This window comes from Rattus norvegicus, chromosome 16 (assembly GCF_021556685.1).
Source record: "Rattus norvegicus strain SHRSP/BbbUtx chromosome 16, alternate assembly SHRSP_T2T, whole genome shotgun sequence".
NCBI lineage: Eukaryota > Metazoa > Chordata > Mammalia > Rodentia > Muridae > Rattus > Rattus norvegicus.
Window position 1 is genome coordinate 18,883,335 of NC_141549.1, and position 17,232 is coordinate 18,900,566.

The 17,232-nt window shown below is 52.9% G+C and overlaps 1 protein-coding gene across 6 annotated transcripts; it reads right to left on the reverse strand.

Annotated features, from left to right (window-relative positions):
• Positions 1-4,175: 4,175 nt before the first annotated feature.
• On the reverse strand, positions 4,176-10,378 carry Lsm4 (LSM4 homolog, U6 small nuclear RNA and mRNA degradation associated). Of its 6 annotated transcripts, XR_015639350.1 has the most exons (7): positions 9,565-10,378; positions 9,403-9,479; positions 6,185-6,226; positions 5,408-5,789; positions 5,090-5,188; positions 4,832-5,012; positions 4,176-4,573 (listed from the first exon to the last, which is right to left on the reverse strand). XR_015639350.1 is itself a non-coding variant. In XM_087587743.1 (6 exons), exons 4-6 carry the CDS (start codon positions 5,126-5,128, stop codon positions 4,482-4,484), a joined length of 312 nt encoding a protein of 103 aa, XP_087443869.1. In that variant the 5' UTR covers positions 5,129-5,188; positions 5,408-5,789; positions 6,185-6,226; positions 9,403-9,481; the 3' UTR covers positions 4,176-4,481.
• Positions 10,379-17,232: the final 6,854 nt, after the last annotated feature.

The window sequence follows — 17,232 nt, forward strand, 5'->3', positions numbered from 1 at the left end:
GGAAGACCAAATTGAACACCTCTTGAGGAATGACCCAGAGACTGTGTGATGACTTCAGCACGTGCATGCGCACACAGAGGGATTAATTACACAGAAATAAGGCATATCAAAGAATAGCATTCTCCCAGTAAACTAAAAAAAAAAAAAAAAAAAAAAAAAAAAAACGAGATGAAACAAACCCTGCCCTTGTTAAGAAGCTGGGGTCAGGGAGGCCGGTTCCTTAAACTGCATTGTCTAGGGTGACTCACCCTCCCTCAGGGAGAAGCAGGTGGGGCCCGGGTACTGCCTGACCCGATGGGACACCTGCTGAGTGGCAGCTGAGGCCAGCGCCCAGGCGACTCGTGCCAGCCCCGGGGCCTTTGCACGTGCTGCTTTGGCTGCCAAAAGAGCCGGTGCCTGTGCGTGCGGGAAGCTGCCTAGGTTTCCTGCCAGCTTTCTCCCACCCCCACCCTGTCCCTCCCCTTGCGGGTTTCTTAGGTCTCCAGAAAGATCTGTGGCTTAGCCTGTGAGGGCAGACAGGGCCACTGGGGGGGGGGGGGGGGGAGTGGGGCGGGGATGGACGTGGAGCTGCTGAGTGCAACCAGGACGGTGAGAGCCTGGGACTGGCAACCCTCCTGCCTCAGCTAGAAGAGATCTCTCCAAGCAAAGTCTCCAGGAGCAAAGGAGATCAGAAATGGTTCCCCTCACAGAGGGCTGCTGCGGGGCCGGGAGGGCGCGGTGGAGTCTACGGAACGCGGGTATTTTTAGGCGCTGAACGAAGCTCTGAAGTATGTCCTTGGCCCCTCCCGAGGGCAGACTGGGTGGCTGTTTAGGAGCCTGGATCCAGTAAAGGCGGGATGGGACGGAGGGCGTGAGTCACCGCCTGGTGGCTGGGAGGCCAGGCGGGTGAGGGAGGGAGCTTGCAGGCTGGTGCTGCCCAGGGGAAGCTCAGCCAACAGTCGACAGTCGGTCTTCATCGACTCCCAAGCTTGTAAAAAGCAACGTCTGGACAGCATGAAGGTTCCAAAGATGGCACTCTTGGGTGGGTCTACGCATTTATTGAGTTCTTAATGCTTACCTTCTACTAGGCTGGCCCTAGGATGACCACCATGTATTCTTGTACACCAGGCTAGCCTTAGGAGTCTGCCATACTATATATGCCAAAATGGTGAGCGTGATGACTGCCATGCTACACATGTACTCGGTCCATGCTGTGTGCTGATTGAGGGCTCATTCACAGCACAATTTAGCACCTGCTGCATACCAGGCTGATCTTAGCAGTGATGATCATCGTGCCACACATTTGCTGGACACTAGGCCAGTAAGTTGTCCTCAGTGTGCACTTACTAATCACTTACTGCATAGCGGACAGGCCTTTGGGTAATCAGCACACCACTTACTGAGCATGCACTGAGGAGCTGGCACAGTGTGGAAACTGAGGCCTGGTAGGGTTGAAGTGGTCCAGCACCTTACCTAATTAATGCCTCGGAGCCTGTCTGGTACCACGCTATGTCGTGCTGGGGAGGGAACCCCAGGCCTCCGTGCAGGCTGAGGGAGCCACACCCCTGCCCAGGGGAGGATTTTTTTCCAAGTTTATCTTTGAGAATCCCAGCAAGCTCTACACAGGCAGAGGAGTCCACAGAATTAAAGGTCTTAACAAGAGCAGGCCTCACAATCCAGCTCCTGGCTAATGTTTGGCTCCTTTCTGACCTTTGATGAAGCTGAGGCCAGAGGCTACTGGCCACATCAAGTTCTGTTACCCACTGTATGTGCGTGTATGTGTGTGTACACATGCACGTGTGGTGTCTTGAGACGGGATCCCACTGTAGACTGGGCTGGCTTGCCTCCGCCTCCAGTGCTGGGATTAAAGGGAGTACCTGTTCAACAACTACTCTCTCTGCTCCTGGGCAGTGAACAGGACGCCTCCTGTGGGTGGTGTCAGGAGCCTTGGCCATGCACTAGGGACAGGTAGGTCCCAGGAGTCTTCCTTTATCTGAGGTACCGAGGGGACCTGTGTTGTAATTAGCCACAGAGCTGAGCAAGCCTGGGGCATGGATAGGACGGACAGACAGACCCTGGCTCAGGTCTCTGATGGAGGAATGGTGGTTGTGGAGGAGCCGCTGCTTAGCCATCAGCAGGTTTGAACCATGCACTTCTCTCAGGCACTGACAGGCTCCACCCAGTGAAGCTGCCCTTACTCTTCCTTGCTGTGGGAAGGAGGAGCCTCCTTCTCCCTGGCTGAGCCCCACCACCTCCTCATCTGTTTACCCAGGGTGCACTCCTGCAGCTCATGTCTGCTGGCCACAGGGCCACCAAGTCACTAACTTGGTGACTGGCCCTGTAATAACCTGAGACTTCGAGTACTCAAAGATCAGACTCAGGGCTTTGCACACACTAGTGGTGCTGGATGACTCTCCCTGGCACCTGAGGGTCAGAGGACAATTTGTAACTTCTTCTCCAACTCCATCATATGAGTCCTGGAGATCAAACTCAGCTTGTCAGCCCTCCTTGTCCTGAATGTCACCTGACCCCTTCTCTGGCTGCTTCTTCGGCTGACTTCCTCCCTGGCCCTTTCTTTCTGCGGTGTATTTGGTCTATCAGTGGCAGGCTCCCCCTAGGGGAAGGGCAGGGCAGCAGGGCGGGGGCTTCGCTGTTGGCTAGGTGCCAGTCCTCCCACAATTGGACAATCTTTGTTAAGATGTTCTGGCGACCTTAAGGTGAGCAGCCAGGCCTTCTAGTGCCCCTTAAGCTGTGTTACTCAGGCCTGGCTGCTAGGGGTAACTGGGACATAAATACCGTGGGAAGACACCCACCATGGAAAGTGGCCCTCTGCAGTCCCTGGACCTAGGTGAGTCACCCTGCAGTTCAGTCCTGGGCGAGGAACCACCCACAGGACAGCAGCTGAGATCAGGTGATGGGTGTGGATAGCAGCCCTGAAGGCCGGGCTTAGAAGGATCTGGAAGGCAGCCTTCAGGAACTAGGTCTGGCTTCTGGTTTCCTCTCTTCTGTGAGGGGCTGAGGTTGGGTTCCTGGAACTCACTAGGAAGAACACAGAAGCCTTACTCAGCCCAGAAGCTTCTAGAAGTCAATGCGCCTAAGCCACGGTGCAGGGCCCAGGAAGCAGAATTGGCTGTTCTGTCTTGTGTTGCAGGAGGGTGGCGGGACAAGCATGGAATGAGCACTTAGGACCAGGCTGAGCTGGCAGGAAGCTGCAGGGCCACAGGAGCAAAGCACTGGTTTAGGTGGGACTGTGGCATGGACTGGCACCCAGGAGACAGACACTTAGGACCTAGAGGGTACTCACAGATAGGGCCAGGAGCTGCTGTCACTAAAACTACAGGGCCCTGTGGTAGACCCCATCAAGTTCAGGCCAAAATGCCAGGGTCACCTACAACCTGGCACTCAGGCTCAGCTGAGGAGACAGAACAGCACTGACCCTTACAGCTAGCTGGCTTGCACTCTGTATTTGGAGACAGGGTTTCTCTGTGCAGCCCTGGCTGACCTGGAACTCACTCTGTAGACCAGGCTGGCCCCTGCATCTGCTGCCATGCATCATGCTTATGCTGACATGTTTATCCTCACCGTGTGTTCATGTGGCTCATGAGCAGTTGTGGACACTGCGGACAGAGCCCAAGTGGTGGAGCTAAGCATTCGTAAAGCCCTGGGCTCCATCCCAAGCATTCCAGGGTAACTTCCTTTCCAACAGCATCTTCTGCTCCCTCTGGGAACCAGGTATGCATGTGCTGGGGACACACACAGATGGACACACACACACACACACACACACACACACACACGCACACAGTCTCTCTCTCACTTGCACTCACACACGTCCCATGGTGTGTTCTCCCTAGGTGCACTTTCCCTGCAGTGTGCTGGGTTTACTCAGGGTCAGAGCTGTTCTGCTTGCTGGAGCAGCCTGCCAGCCGTGGCCTTAACCTCCCACACTCTTGCCTGTCCCCGAGGGTCAGCCATTACAGGCTTGGCTTTTTAAGGGCTTTGTAGCCCCAGCTGGCCTAAAACTTCTGGCTCTCCTACCTCTCTGCCCTCTAAAAGTGTTGTCTGCTGCACTCTCACCTCTGCTGGCAGGACACACAGACAGCCCCACACCCAGGGAACAGCTTCCTCTGGTGAGACAACCGTGCTCAGGGATTAGGACTGTAAGTCGGGTCCGTGTAACCAGAGGGATGGCTGGCTCCTTCTGTGGTGTTTGCCTTTATTTTTTCCAACAGAAAACGTAGGGGGTGGGGCTGGGAAAGGACAGGTAAACCACCATGTGCGGAGCCTGCAGCTCCAACATGAAACTCAAACAAGCCTGGAAGAAGCCAGCCCTTCAAAGGACATCCAAGGCTTAACAGTCAACTCAGACTGGGAACCTTCCAGAAACTGAGTAAGTGGCCAGTCAGGGATTTCACTGGATCAGACGCCAAGTGGGGCTTCACGCAAAGGCGCCCGGAGGTCTCCTCACCCACCTTCCTGGACTCAGTTCAGGCTGGGACTGCTCACTGCTTGCCTGCCTGCCGCCCTGGCTTCTTCTCCGGCTGGCCTCGGCCTGCACCAGGGATGCCACCCCGGCCCCGGCCACCAAACACACCTGCACAGGACAGAAGAGGTAGAGTAGACACCAGCTTCCCTGGGCAGGGACAAGGATCTTCCCTTCTATGCCCTACGCCACTGTGCAAGGGGCCTGTGGGAGATGCCAGGTTATACTCAACCTGGGAAAAGAGCCCTCCCCTCCCCAGCCCAACAGGAGCCCACACCACTATGTCCTCCATGGAGACTGTACAGGGTGCAGAGAGGAGAGTGTCCAGGTATCCCTCCCTTCCCCACCTCGCCCTCATCGTGACCCTACCTCTGCCAGCGCCACCCATGCCTCGGCCTTTCTGCTGCTTCTGCTGCTGCGGTCCTCCTCGCCCTCGGCCCTTGGCGGCCTCTTCCCTCACCATGTCAATGATCTCATCCGGGATACGCAGGTACTTGATGGTGCTGCCTCGGATGTAGCACTCGGGCATCCTCCAGAACTTGTCACCGTCCTGTGGAGAGGGGAAGTGTCACAGGCAGGCACAGTCCATCCAGGCCAGCCATGCACCTTCCCAGCGTAACCACTCACCCTCGATGTGCAGATCACTTCTCGAAGGTTGATGTTCATCCAGTTGTCGCAGCTCACCAGGTGCCCGTTGTAGGTCTCCCCATTCTTCAGCTCCACCAGCTGCAGGAGATCCCGTCAGCCTAGGCCAAGCAGCCAGGGCTCAAACACACCCGGCTTCACATCCCAAACTACAGCTTTCTGTGCAACTAATCAACCTTTGAGGCTGGGCTGTCATTCACCTGCAAGTGCTGTGATGAGCAGGCACCACCCAGGTTCCCTACCTAGTGTGTGGACAGAGACAATTAAAACTCCACACTAGGTAGGCATGGCGACACACACCTGTGATTCCAGGACTCTGGTGGCTGTGACAGGAGGATAGTGAGGGGACAATGGGCAAGCCCAGTCTGGTCACCTATAGGAAGAATATTACACAGCCAAGAAAAGGATGACTCAAAACCTCTGAGTGACATGGAGCCAGCCACACGCTCCTCACTCAGAAATGTTCACAAGATGCAAAGGCAGGTGCAGAGGGTAGGTGGTCACAGGACACAAGCAGCCAGGGCTTGGGGTGAACTTGACATGGGTGCTGACAGGTGTAAGGCTAGGCTCTGGCTGTGTGAAGTCTAGGGACACACTGCCTATCAGAGGCAGCGCTCCTGTGGTTCCTCCAGTCCCGTAGCATTCAGGGCCAAGTCTTGGCTACGCAGCCATACTGCTGCTCCTTTTCAAAAAAAAAAAAAATGGTTCAACCAGTGGCAATCCTCCTGCTGCAGCCTCCCAGGCAGCTGGGATGACAGGTGACCTGTCTGTGCTGGGGACTCTTGGGATGGGACAGGGAATACATGGGTTGCACTGTGCCCCAGTTTCTTCCTGACACTACTTTTAAAAGATTTTCCTTAGACATTTTACTTTGTATTGCATTTCTGTCTGTGTGCAGAGAGGGAAGCCATGACTCCCTTCCACCATCGTGTGAGTCCTGGGGATTGAATTCAGGTCCTGCAGCTTGGCAGCAGGCACCTCTACCCACTGAGCCATCGTACCAGGCTTCAAGCGTAAACTGCAAAGGACTAGGGTGAGGGCACATGAAGGGAGGTGGCCCAGAGTAGCCTTGCTTACCATGGGGTGATTCTGGGCTGTCTTCAGCAGCGACAAGGGAAGCTGGAAGGCAAATGTCAGTGTGAGGAGTGTCCCCCAATTCAGGGACAACCTGGGCATGGCTACCCAATGCACACGGCTGTGTGACCTCGCATCATCCCATTCTACAGGTGTTGGCCACCTGGACATCCCGGACCATTTTGGTCATTTCTCCACAACTCCTGTCACCTAGAAACACAGAAGGGGGCACAGTCCAATGTGTGGAGGTAGCAACCTGGTAGGTTTTCTGAGGCAGAGCCTTGTCATACAGCCTATGCTGGCCACAGCCTTCTGAATGCCCAGGGCTGCACACCTGCCTGGCATTTCTGCTCCACACCCTGTACCTGTGCGTCCAAAAGGGATGATTTGAGTCCCCCGGGTCCCAGGTGGGAAGGGCTGAGGTCTGGTATAGGACAAGGTGACAGCAAGGCTGGTGACACTATATCTTCCAGTGCCAGCACCATAAAGACCAACATACCAGTTGCCCCAGTACCAGGGAGGCTGAGGCAGGGGAATAAGGAGTTTTAGATTATTCTCAGCTACAGTCTGAGGTCAGCCTGGACTACATTAGACATGTCTCCAAAATTCACCCAAAAATCAAAATACAGCCAGGCACTTAATTTTTGCACTGAGGGGCAGAGGCAGGAGGATCTAAGTTCCAGGGTAACTGGGTCACACAGCAAAACAAACAAACAAACAACAACAACAATATCACAAGGGGCTGGAGACAGGGCTCAGTGGTTGAGAGCACAGCTGCTCTTCTGGATGACCTGGGTTCAATTCCCAGCACCCACATGGTAGCTCACAAATGCCTATAACTCCAGTTCCAGGGGAACCAACACACTCACAGAGACATGCACGCAGGCAAAACACCAATGCACATGAAATAAAAATAAATCATTTAAAACAGAAGAAACAAACATCAAGGACCCAGATCCTCGGGGCCATCGTGCCCAGCCTGGTGACTCTGGGTCACGAGAGGGCTGGGGGAGCCTGCAGCACAGGGCCCTTCCTGAGAAGAGCTAGGGGTGGGGGTGGGGGTTCAGTGGCAGGAAGTGAGGCTGGAGCCCATTTCCTGCAGAGACTTCCTGAAAGGGTAGGAGGCAGAGGATGGCTTCTGTGAAAATGGGTGGTGGGAGGGTGGCCTTGGTGATCAGTGACAATGGTGTCCAGTCTGACCCTCAAATAAACAGTGAAAAAGAGGCACAGTCTGGCAGCCTGTGGCTAAGCTCCAGGGAGTTGGAGCCATGGTCATCCTTGGCTACAATGTGAGGTCAGCCTGGGCTACATGAGACCCTGTTTCAATAAAGGAACAAATAGAACAGTCAAACTCCTGAAGACAAGGCACAGCAAAGGCTCAGGGGCAAACATCACTAAACAAGAACAGGCGCACATACACAGCTCTTCTGGAGCTGTTATGGCCAGCACAGGCTAGTCTGGCTGTGAGGCAGCCATGGTAAGGTCCAGCCTACTACTGAGCTTTTGTCCCTCCTGCCCGGGCCCCAGCCACCTCCCAGGGTGCCCTTCCCCAGACTTTCTTTGCCCAATCCTGCTGAGCATGTCCCCTCCTGTGACTAGGCCCCTAATGGCCACCCTGGGCTGCCAGCCTGTTTCCACCCACCACAGCAGGGGCCGCTCTCTAATTACGGGGTGATCAGCACCAGTCTCCCTGGCTAGACAGAAGGTCAGTGTGGGCGCGGGCTCTCCTGCAGCAGGGAGGGGCAGTAAACACTTGCTGAACAGGCAGGGTGGAGATACCCAGCACAGGTGCATCCTGTCCAGAGCCACAGGTAAGTGTGGTGTAGGGACAGGCCGCCACCCCCAGATCTGCGCATGCAGTGGGATACAGAGGAATGGAAGGAATGGGGTTCATAGAGAAGTAATTAGTCCGTGCTCCAGCTGGGCAGGCCTCCCAAAACGAAGGAAAAAAAGCTCAGAGTGAAACGGGCCAGGGTGGACAGGGAGGGTGGAGCTGGGATAGTCACAGGCTTTTGAGTGGGGAGATACAGCTTTACACTGAGCACCTGCACCTGCAGGTGTTATGGCCACTGGCTCTGGGCTCCAGTCCCAGCACCTCCCATCAGAGGAGCAGTTTCAGGAAAGGAAATTCCTTCTCAGCCACCCTCCAGCCTCTCTGGGATCCAGCGTGTAGATGAGACGGCTGGAGGATCAAGCCTTGGGCTCCGAATTCAGAAACTTTCGGCTGGGACACTCCTGTACCAGCTGGGCCGCAGAGATATGGGAGTGTCTGTGCGTACCTGCGTGGAGAGGGTGTCCAGTCCTGGACACACCTGGCCATCCCTTCAGGGAGGCTCAGAGGCTGGGCGGGTGCTTTATGGTGGGAATAGACTGAAGGAGTCTCAGGGGCTCAGGGTACACCTAGTGGGGAGTGCTTACACAGCATGTGTTAGGCCCTGAGGTCCTGCACCACAAAACCCAGGGTCGCTCTGGAGTAAAGGCAGGATCAGGAGTTCAGTCATACGTGAATACAAAGGAAGTTCAAAAGCAGCCTGGGCTATATGAGATCTGCCTCCCGTCCTAACCCAAACATGGAGGTATACACGTGTCCTTTCCATACTCCACTGATTGAAGCAAGAGGATGAGTTTGAGGCTAGCCTGGATTACGTTAAGTTCAGATCAGAAAGCCTAACCAAAAAACAAAACCAAATATTCTACCATCAAGAACTGAGATGGGCATGTCCAGCTCTCCCAACTTGGGCCAACGCGCCCCTCGATAGAGCAGCAGGGAAACCTGGCCTCCTCTATTCCATCATGTCAGGTCCCACAACTGGGAAGGCCTGAGCCTGAACTAGGAGAAAAAATTTCCTTCCTCCCGAGCAGGACCTGCTATGTGTCCAAGGGAGAGAAACATCCCTCAATCTGGGTTGGACTTTCGGCCAAAGGCGTAGGCAGCTGAGGTCAGACACTTGATAAGCATCAAGTGGGCAATGGAACCCACGTGAGCCCTTAGGTCCGCCCACTTCCCGGAAACGCAGCAATCCTATCAAAAACGGTGACAAGCTCCGGAAGCGATCATAGTCCTTCCGGCCGCAAAAAACCTTGTCCATTCAAGAGATAAATCCGCAACGGTGGCGGACTGGGACCCTAGAGAGACACTGGTCACCTCCGGCCTCAGGTTTCCCCATCTCTCAGCAGCCCGAAGACCCTGAGCGCGCGCCCCGCCGCCTCGCGGCCCTCACCATCTTCCCTGCAGAGATAACTTCCGCCGCTGCACAGCCACTCGCACTCCCACCGGCAGTCTACCGCGCGCTCCAGCCTGAAAAAGACTGGCAGAAACTATAACCAATCAGCGAGTGACTAAATGGACCGATCCAATCGGAACGGGATAAGGCGGTGCCTACATAACGCGGCGGCGTATCGCGTTGTATTCCCACCGTGGGATTGAGGAGCGGCCGTAAAGCGTGACACCGGAGTGACGCAAAAGGCCGCGGTGCTCTTCATGCCCACTCATGGTGTATGTTGGGAAATGGCGCCTGCGCAGATGTGCACTCCTGACTGGTTCGGCGCCACACTGTGGGCGAAACTGGTTAATGCATGTGAATCGCGCTGGGCTGGGGAAACCCGCTTCATACCCTCTTCGCGCTCCTATCTTTCCGTCCTCGCCCTTATGGAGCTCTTTCTCTTTATCAATCCAAATATAATCCTTGAACGCGAACGTCAGGGCCAGCGTTCCCCGGCGACAGGAAACAAATCGCTGGAATTTTCGTGTTTTGAGATGGGTTCTTGTGGCAGCTGAAGCTGATCATGAACTCGCAATAGCCTGGTACGCAACTTCTTCAGTGCTGGCATGGCCGCTGTAGGCTACCAAGCCAGCACCTTGTTTTTTTGTTTTTGTTTTTGTTTTTTTTTAATCGTTATCATTTTGGGAAGAGGTTAGGGTTTCTCTGTGCAGCCCTAACCGGCCTGGAACACTCAGTGTTGACCAGGCTGGTCTCAAACTTCCTGAGATCTTGGTGCTGGGATTGCAGGTGTGTTTTAATCTGTCGTCTTGAGATACAAAGTTAGGTTCTCATGCTTGCCCAGTGTTAGGGTCCATGATTCGCCACCGAAGAATGATACCGTGGATTCAAATAGTATGTAAAGGCAATGAATGTTTTATTCTGCAGAAGTCCAGCATGCTGTGGTCTCCCATTACCAGAATAGACACCCAAGTGAACTTGGAAGTCTGATTTAAAGCACATTAGGGAATTCTGGGGTAGGTGACCTCTATGTTAATCTGTTGGGTCCATCTCTACAGACATTCCATTACTGGGGTGTGGGGGCTGGAAACTTACTGGGGAGGGCTGGAAACTGCTGCTGAGGAAGTCTGGAAACTGCTGTTGACCCAGCCATTGTCCTTGCCTCAGGCCAGGTGGCAGGGCAGCTTCTGAGGCCTGGACTTGCCTGGAATTGCCCAGTTCTTGGAAACTGATTTAGGCCTACTCTCCTTAACTGCCAGTTTGAAGTCTGTCATGGAATCAGTCTAGCCTTTTCACCAGTCAGCCTTTTTTACCCATGGATCCAACTCCCCTGCCCTTCTATTTATTTTTATTTCCTTTGGCTACTGGCGATGGAATCGGAGCTCTGCCCTGAGCTGTCCCGAGCAGGACAGCTGTTTTACCAAGCTTCTGGAAGGCCTGGTGCAGAATGTCAGTGATGAGCTCACTTGTACGGTTCCTCTGCCCCAGGAGACTCCCTGGGCGCCACTACCCAGGGCTCTTCTTCTTTTTTTTTTTTTTTTTTTTTTTTGGTTCTTTTTTCCGGAGCTGGGGACCGAACCCAGGGCCTTGCGCTTCCTAGGTAAGCGCTCTACCACTGAGCTAAATCCCCAGCCCCCCCAGGGCTCTTCTAAGTGATGAAGTGAGACTCCCGCACTAGGACTGCAGCTCAGCGAGAGGGGTGGAGACCCTGAGCTCCTGCCCCGCACTGCTAAAAATAAAATAAAATAAAAATCAGTAAATACTGACGAGGAGAACCTGAGGAGAGTGGGCAGCATTGCCATCTCAGCACTGAGGAGGTGCTGCTGGAGGACCATGAGTTCGAGGCCATCCTCCACTACACGTACAGTTTAAGAACAGCCCGATCCACTTTACCCTGTCACTAATAAAACAAAAGGGAAATGTGGCAAGGGACCCGCTGATGTCACGTCTAAGATTAGAGAGCACCTGTCACCGCAGAATCCAGCTCTGAGATGGTACCTATATTTGTGATGTACTGAGACACCCAGGGGAGGAGCACCCTATGATGGGAAACTTGAACCCCCACAGCAAGACTGGGTAAATTCCTGCAAAGTTGACCTCTGCCTTTGTGGGTACCTTGACTAGCCCATACTCCCGCGGGGGGGTTGGGCGGGAGCAGGAGCCTTGAAACCTGAGGTCCTGCTGCTCAGTGACAAGTTACTTACATCACCTGGGTGAAGGGTCGAAGCTCCTGGTGGCTACAAAGAACATCTGTGTCAGTGTGGAGTAGGGAGGCCATCCCAGTCTGGGCCACCCCTCTGTGCCTCTTGTGGACTGTTCTCTGAGGAGTCTTACTTCTTTGCCTATTTCCAATACTCCTTTCAAGCTTGAAAGTTCTGCTTCAGGGCACCACGCAATGGCAACACTCTTTCTCTTTTCCTGTTTTTGTTTGTTTTGTTTTCCCCTCAACAACTGGGAATGAAACCTAGGGCCTTGTCCATAAGCCATTCCCCAGTCCCCACTGTCCTGACCTAAGTGAGTTTTGCACAAGCTTGCCTTTAGAGAGTTCCCGAGGTTACAGCAGTTGGGTTCAAAAGACAGGGAGGGTGGGAAGCATCAGGCAGGGCGACATCCAGGATTAAATGAAGCCATCACTGCAGGGAGAAATGTCCCTCTGACCTGGCTCCAGCCACTATCAGAGGAGCTGTCTCTGATTGGCCAAATGGGCCTGTGTGCGTGATGGCCAGGGGAAAACCCCAGCAACAGCCTTAATAAACGCACCTCACACCTCACTTCTCTGCGCCTACAGCTCCCAGATGCCAGCAGGTGATACAGCAGCCAGTGCTGAGCTTCCAAGTGCAGCCTGAACAGCACCTGATGCGTCCTCATGAGAGGTGCACTTGAGTGTCTGTTCTTCTAAGAAGATAGGGGCAGGTTCCAAACTCTGTGGGTAAAGAAAAACCGGGCACAGACTGTGGCTTCTCACACCTTTAACCCCAGCACTCCAGAGGCAGATGGATTTCTGTGAGTTAGAGGCCAGCCTGGTCTACAGAGTGAGTTCCAGGACAACCAGAGCTACACAGAGAAACCTTGTCTTGAAAAACAAACAGCTGAGCTGGAGAGATGGTTCAGTGGTTAAGAGCACTGACTGCTCTTCCAGAGGTCCTAAGTTCAATTCTCAGCAATCACTGGTGACTCACAACCACCTGTAATGAGATCTGATGCCCTCTTGTGTCTGAAAACAATGACAACTACTTGTACAACTACTCATACAACTAAAATAAATATAACTTTTTCAAAAAGTTCTTGGGGGCTTGGGGATTTAGCTCAGTGGTAGAGCGCTCGCCTACGAAGCGCAAGGCTCTGGGTTCGGTCCCCAGCTCCGAAAAAAAAAGAACCAAAAAAATAAATAAATAAAAAGTTCTTTTTCTTTAAGTTTTCGATTTTTTTTTTCTTTTTTTGGAGGGATGGGGGCTGAGAACCGAACCCAGGGCCTTGCGTTTACTAGGCAAGCGCTCTACCACTGAGCTAAATCCCTAACTCCTTTCTTTAACTTTTTAACACTTTGTTTTGCAACACTTGTGCTTTGTGTGTAGGTGTGAGGGAGGCACTTGAGGCTTCCTGTGGCCTCAGAGACCAGGTGTGACATCAGGTGCTCCTCCATCACTCTCTGCCTTGCTTGTTGAGGAGGCTTTCCTTTCTGACTAGGCTGGCTGGCCAGTGATCACCTACTACCTCAGTGTTTCTGACTCCCCAATGCTGATCATGTATGGCTGTGCCTTACTTTTACATAGGGATTTTTTTTTTCTTTTTTTTTTTTTTTCGGAGCTGGGGACAGAACCCAGGGCCTTGCGCTTGCTAGGCAAGGGCTCTACCACTGAGCTAAATCCCCAACCCCTACATAGGGATTTTTAAACTCAGATCCATTTGCTTTTTCCCCACCAGTTCATCTCCCTTGGGTCACAAAACAAGTAGCTGGGGATAGCAGCTCATACCGGGTTATCTTAGTCAGGGTTTCTATTGCTGCAACAAAATACCATGACCAAAAAGTAAGTCAGGGAGGAAAGGGTTTATTGGGCTCATATTTCCATATCACCCGTTCATCACTGAGGGATACAGGACAGGAACTCACACAGGGCAAGAACCTGAGGCAGGAACTGATACCAAGGCCATGAAGGGATGCTGCTTACTGGCTTGCTCCCCATGGCTTGCTCAGCCTGCTTTGTTATAGAATCCAGGACCACCAGCCCAAGGACGGCACCACCCACCATGGGCTGGGCCCTCCCCCATTGATCATTAACTGAGAAAATGCCCACAGGTGGATCTCATGGGGGCATTTCTTCAACTGAGGCTCCTACCTCTCTGATGACTCTAGCTTGTGTCAGGTTGACACCATGACTGTTAGCAGGGATGGGCATCAGGGAGGTGTGGGACTAGCAGCCACAGGACCACTGGGGCAACAGCCGCACGATAGCTACAGGCATCACCAACAACTTACTGCATAGACTGGAGTCCTGGACCAGGGGAAGACTTGTCTGTGGCTGCAAAAGGCTGTGGCTCCACACTTGTGGCTGGGGACCTCATAGGCCCAGTGGGGAAGCTACTGTTTGCCTAAATGGACAGGAAAGGGGGAGAGGAGATGTGATGGGAATGTGTCAGAAGTGTATGAGAGCCATCATTCTGTGACTGAACGCATGCTAATATAGCATCTAGGGAAGAGACAGGGTTATTGCCACAAGTAAAGGCTAGCCTCGGGGGGCTGGGGATTTAGCTCAGTGGTAGAGCGCTTGCCTAGGAAGCGCAAGGCCCTGGGTTCGGTCCCCAGCTCTGAAAAAAAGAAGAACCAAAAAAAAAAAAATTTGGTTTAAAGGGCTGGAGAGATAGCTCAGTGGTTAAGAGCATTGACTGCTCTTCCAGAGGTCCTGAGTTCAAATCCCAGCGACCACATGGTGGCTCACAACCATCTGTAATGAGATCTGATGCCCTCTTCTGGTGTGTCTGAAGATAGCTACAATGTACTTATATATGATAAATAAATAAATCTTTTGGGGTTGGGGATTTAGCTCAGTGGTAGAGCGCTTGCCTAGGAAGCGCAAGGCCCTGGGTTCGGTCCCCAGCTCCGAAAAAAAGAACCAAAAAAAAAAAAAAAAAAAGGCTAGCCTCTGCTAAAAAGGAAAACTGCCTCAACATAAGCCAAGCCAAAAATAACAACCCTAACAATGCCTGTTACCTCTTTACTCCTGTTACCACCTTCAGGAGCAGAGGCCGCAGCTCCAAATTTGAGGCTAGTCTGGTTTGCATAGCAAAACACTTCTGAAAGCAGAGGACGAAGTAAGTGAGTTGGGTGTAATGGCCACACCTTTAATCCCAACACTCAAAAGACAGAGCCAGGTGGATCTGTGAGTTGGAGGCTAGCCTGGTCTACATAGCAAGTTCTGGCACTAAGCAGTCAGGAAGATGACTCACGGTGAAAGTAGACCAGACAGTAAAATGAACAAAAGGTGGGGGTTGTGAGAAGGCCCAGTGGGTAAAGACACTTGCTGTCAAGACTGGGTGACTTGGTCCATGACATGCAAAGATCTGTTACACACTGTCCCACACAGGCCCGCTGAGCCCCGGGAGCCAGGACTGCTGGCTGCACTAGAATGGTTTTCCTCATTGTGTTCAGAGTGTTCCAGACTGCTAGTGCTGGTGGGGGCGTGGCCTGGTGGGGTGTGATCCAGCAGGGATGTGTTCTGGTTGTTGGTTTGCAGGGAGCAACTGACTGGTTTGCTGGGGAAATGAGCTTAGACAGGGAACTTAAAGCATGTGTGGTCTCCACTCCACACCCAGATATAGAAAACAGAGAGCTGAAGACAGGTTGTCTGACACCTGCATACACAGAATCCCAAAGCTTCCCTGGATAGAGAGATGGCTCAGGGGTGAAGACGGAGAACCTGGTCCAGCAGCACCCACATACCAGCTCACAACCACCCAAACTAACTTCTGTTCCAGGGTGTTTGACCTGACACTCTGTTCTGACTCCAGACATTTGTACTTGTGTGCTCAAACTCTCCCACATACAGATAATTAAAGGTCCCTGCCAGCATTGTCTAGGGGAGTTGGGGTGAGGGTGGGGCCGGGCAGGGAGATGGCTCAGTGGGTGAAAGTCTTACCATGCAGACCAGAATCAAATCCTGGGACACAGAAAAAATGCCAGACTCACAACACATATTTGTAATCCTTCCTGTGGTGAGATGGAGAGTGGAGGCTGAGGACTCTGCCAGAATTTCACAGGTCAACTAGTTCTGACCTAGCTGTTGGGGCAAGAACAAGAGAGATATCCCCTGACTCAGCGGATGCCCACCTGTTACCCCGGAGTCAGAAAGTGATATTAGTTTAAGGGCATCCTAGGCTGCATAATCAACTTAAGGCTAGCCTAGGCTACACAAAGATCCTGTCTCAGTAAAACAAAAGAAAAGAAAACACATAAGCCTAAGGACTCAGTCTACCTCACCCCCAGGCCAGGGTGCTTTGGCCCTTGCCCCAGGAATGTGCTAGTCTAGGCATAAATGACCTGGTTGGACAGAAAACAAGGGTCAGTCTGGTACACACAGGAGGCGGTCACGGTTGATGCTTTCATCACAAGGACTTTGAGCAGGAGGGTGTCAGAGTTCCTAGGCCCCTCCCAAAACATCACCTGATGTTTGTGAGGTCTGAACTTCCATTAAATATCCCCAAGATGGGCACACACCAGCCAGCAGATCAGACCAGGAAAAGAGGCTCAAAGTCACCAAGCAACCCCACACTGGAAATGGTAGTCTGTCCTGGAATCAACCTCAGAGGAGCTGGCTGTCACTCAGTCAGGCCAGCACAGGCCGGTTTCCACACTCTCGGGAGATGTTGGAGAGAGCAGTCAGGAACACTGCTGTTCTTCAGGGCCTAGCTTGGAGTCTCAGCACCCACACAGGGGTTCACAACCGGCTGTAACTCCAGCAGTTCCGATCCTGTCTTCTGAACTCATAGGCACCAGGCAAAAACCTATAAAACCGCTGAGCCATCTCTCCAGCCCCCTGATTCATCCATCTTATCTAGTTTGATGGCTGTATATGGATGGACCACATGTGGGGAAGGCTCTGAATGGGCGTTCCTTCAGCCTCTGTTCTAAACTTTGCCTCCCTATTCCCTGCCAAGGGTATTCTTGTTCCCCTTGGGGAGTTCTGATCCACAATTAGTTGAAGTAGAAACTTAAGGGTTTGTTGGAAAGTTGTTTGGATGGTGTTTTGAGGGGGAAGACAAGTGAAGAAACGTTCCACTGAAGCAGACACAGGAGAAAGGATGTTCTGCTAAAACAGCACGTGAAAGGGCACATGATGAGGGATTCTTCACTAATGACACACATGTATTGTCCCATCTTACATTGCACAGTTGAGCTGCATTTGTCTGGACTCCACAGAAATGCACCAATAAACTTCTGGTGGTGTGCTGCAGTTTCTTGCCGCTTCAGCGGACTCTGCTGATTGGCAGAGTGATGTCGGCTGAGACAGATGCACGTGCTGAGGCAAGATCCATGGAGACGTGAGGTTTGGAGGGTATGAACAGGCCCAACAGTGATGGAGGCTGACGGAGTGAGTGAGCTGGGCTTGCTTACAGAGCTATCTGTGCAACGCTTGTGGGTCTCTAGTTTTCACTGATCTTCACTTCCCTGAGAGAGGCACAGTGGAGAACTTCTGGAGTCTCTCTGGGCCCCTCCTGCTGACTTCTGAGGGGGCTGAGGCCTGGCTGTCTCTGCAAGGCTGTGCCACAGATGCTGACTCTGCTATCCCAACTCTACTGAACTGGACCGAGCTGGTGCATCCGTGAAGTGTTTGT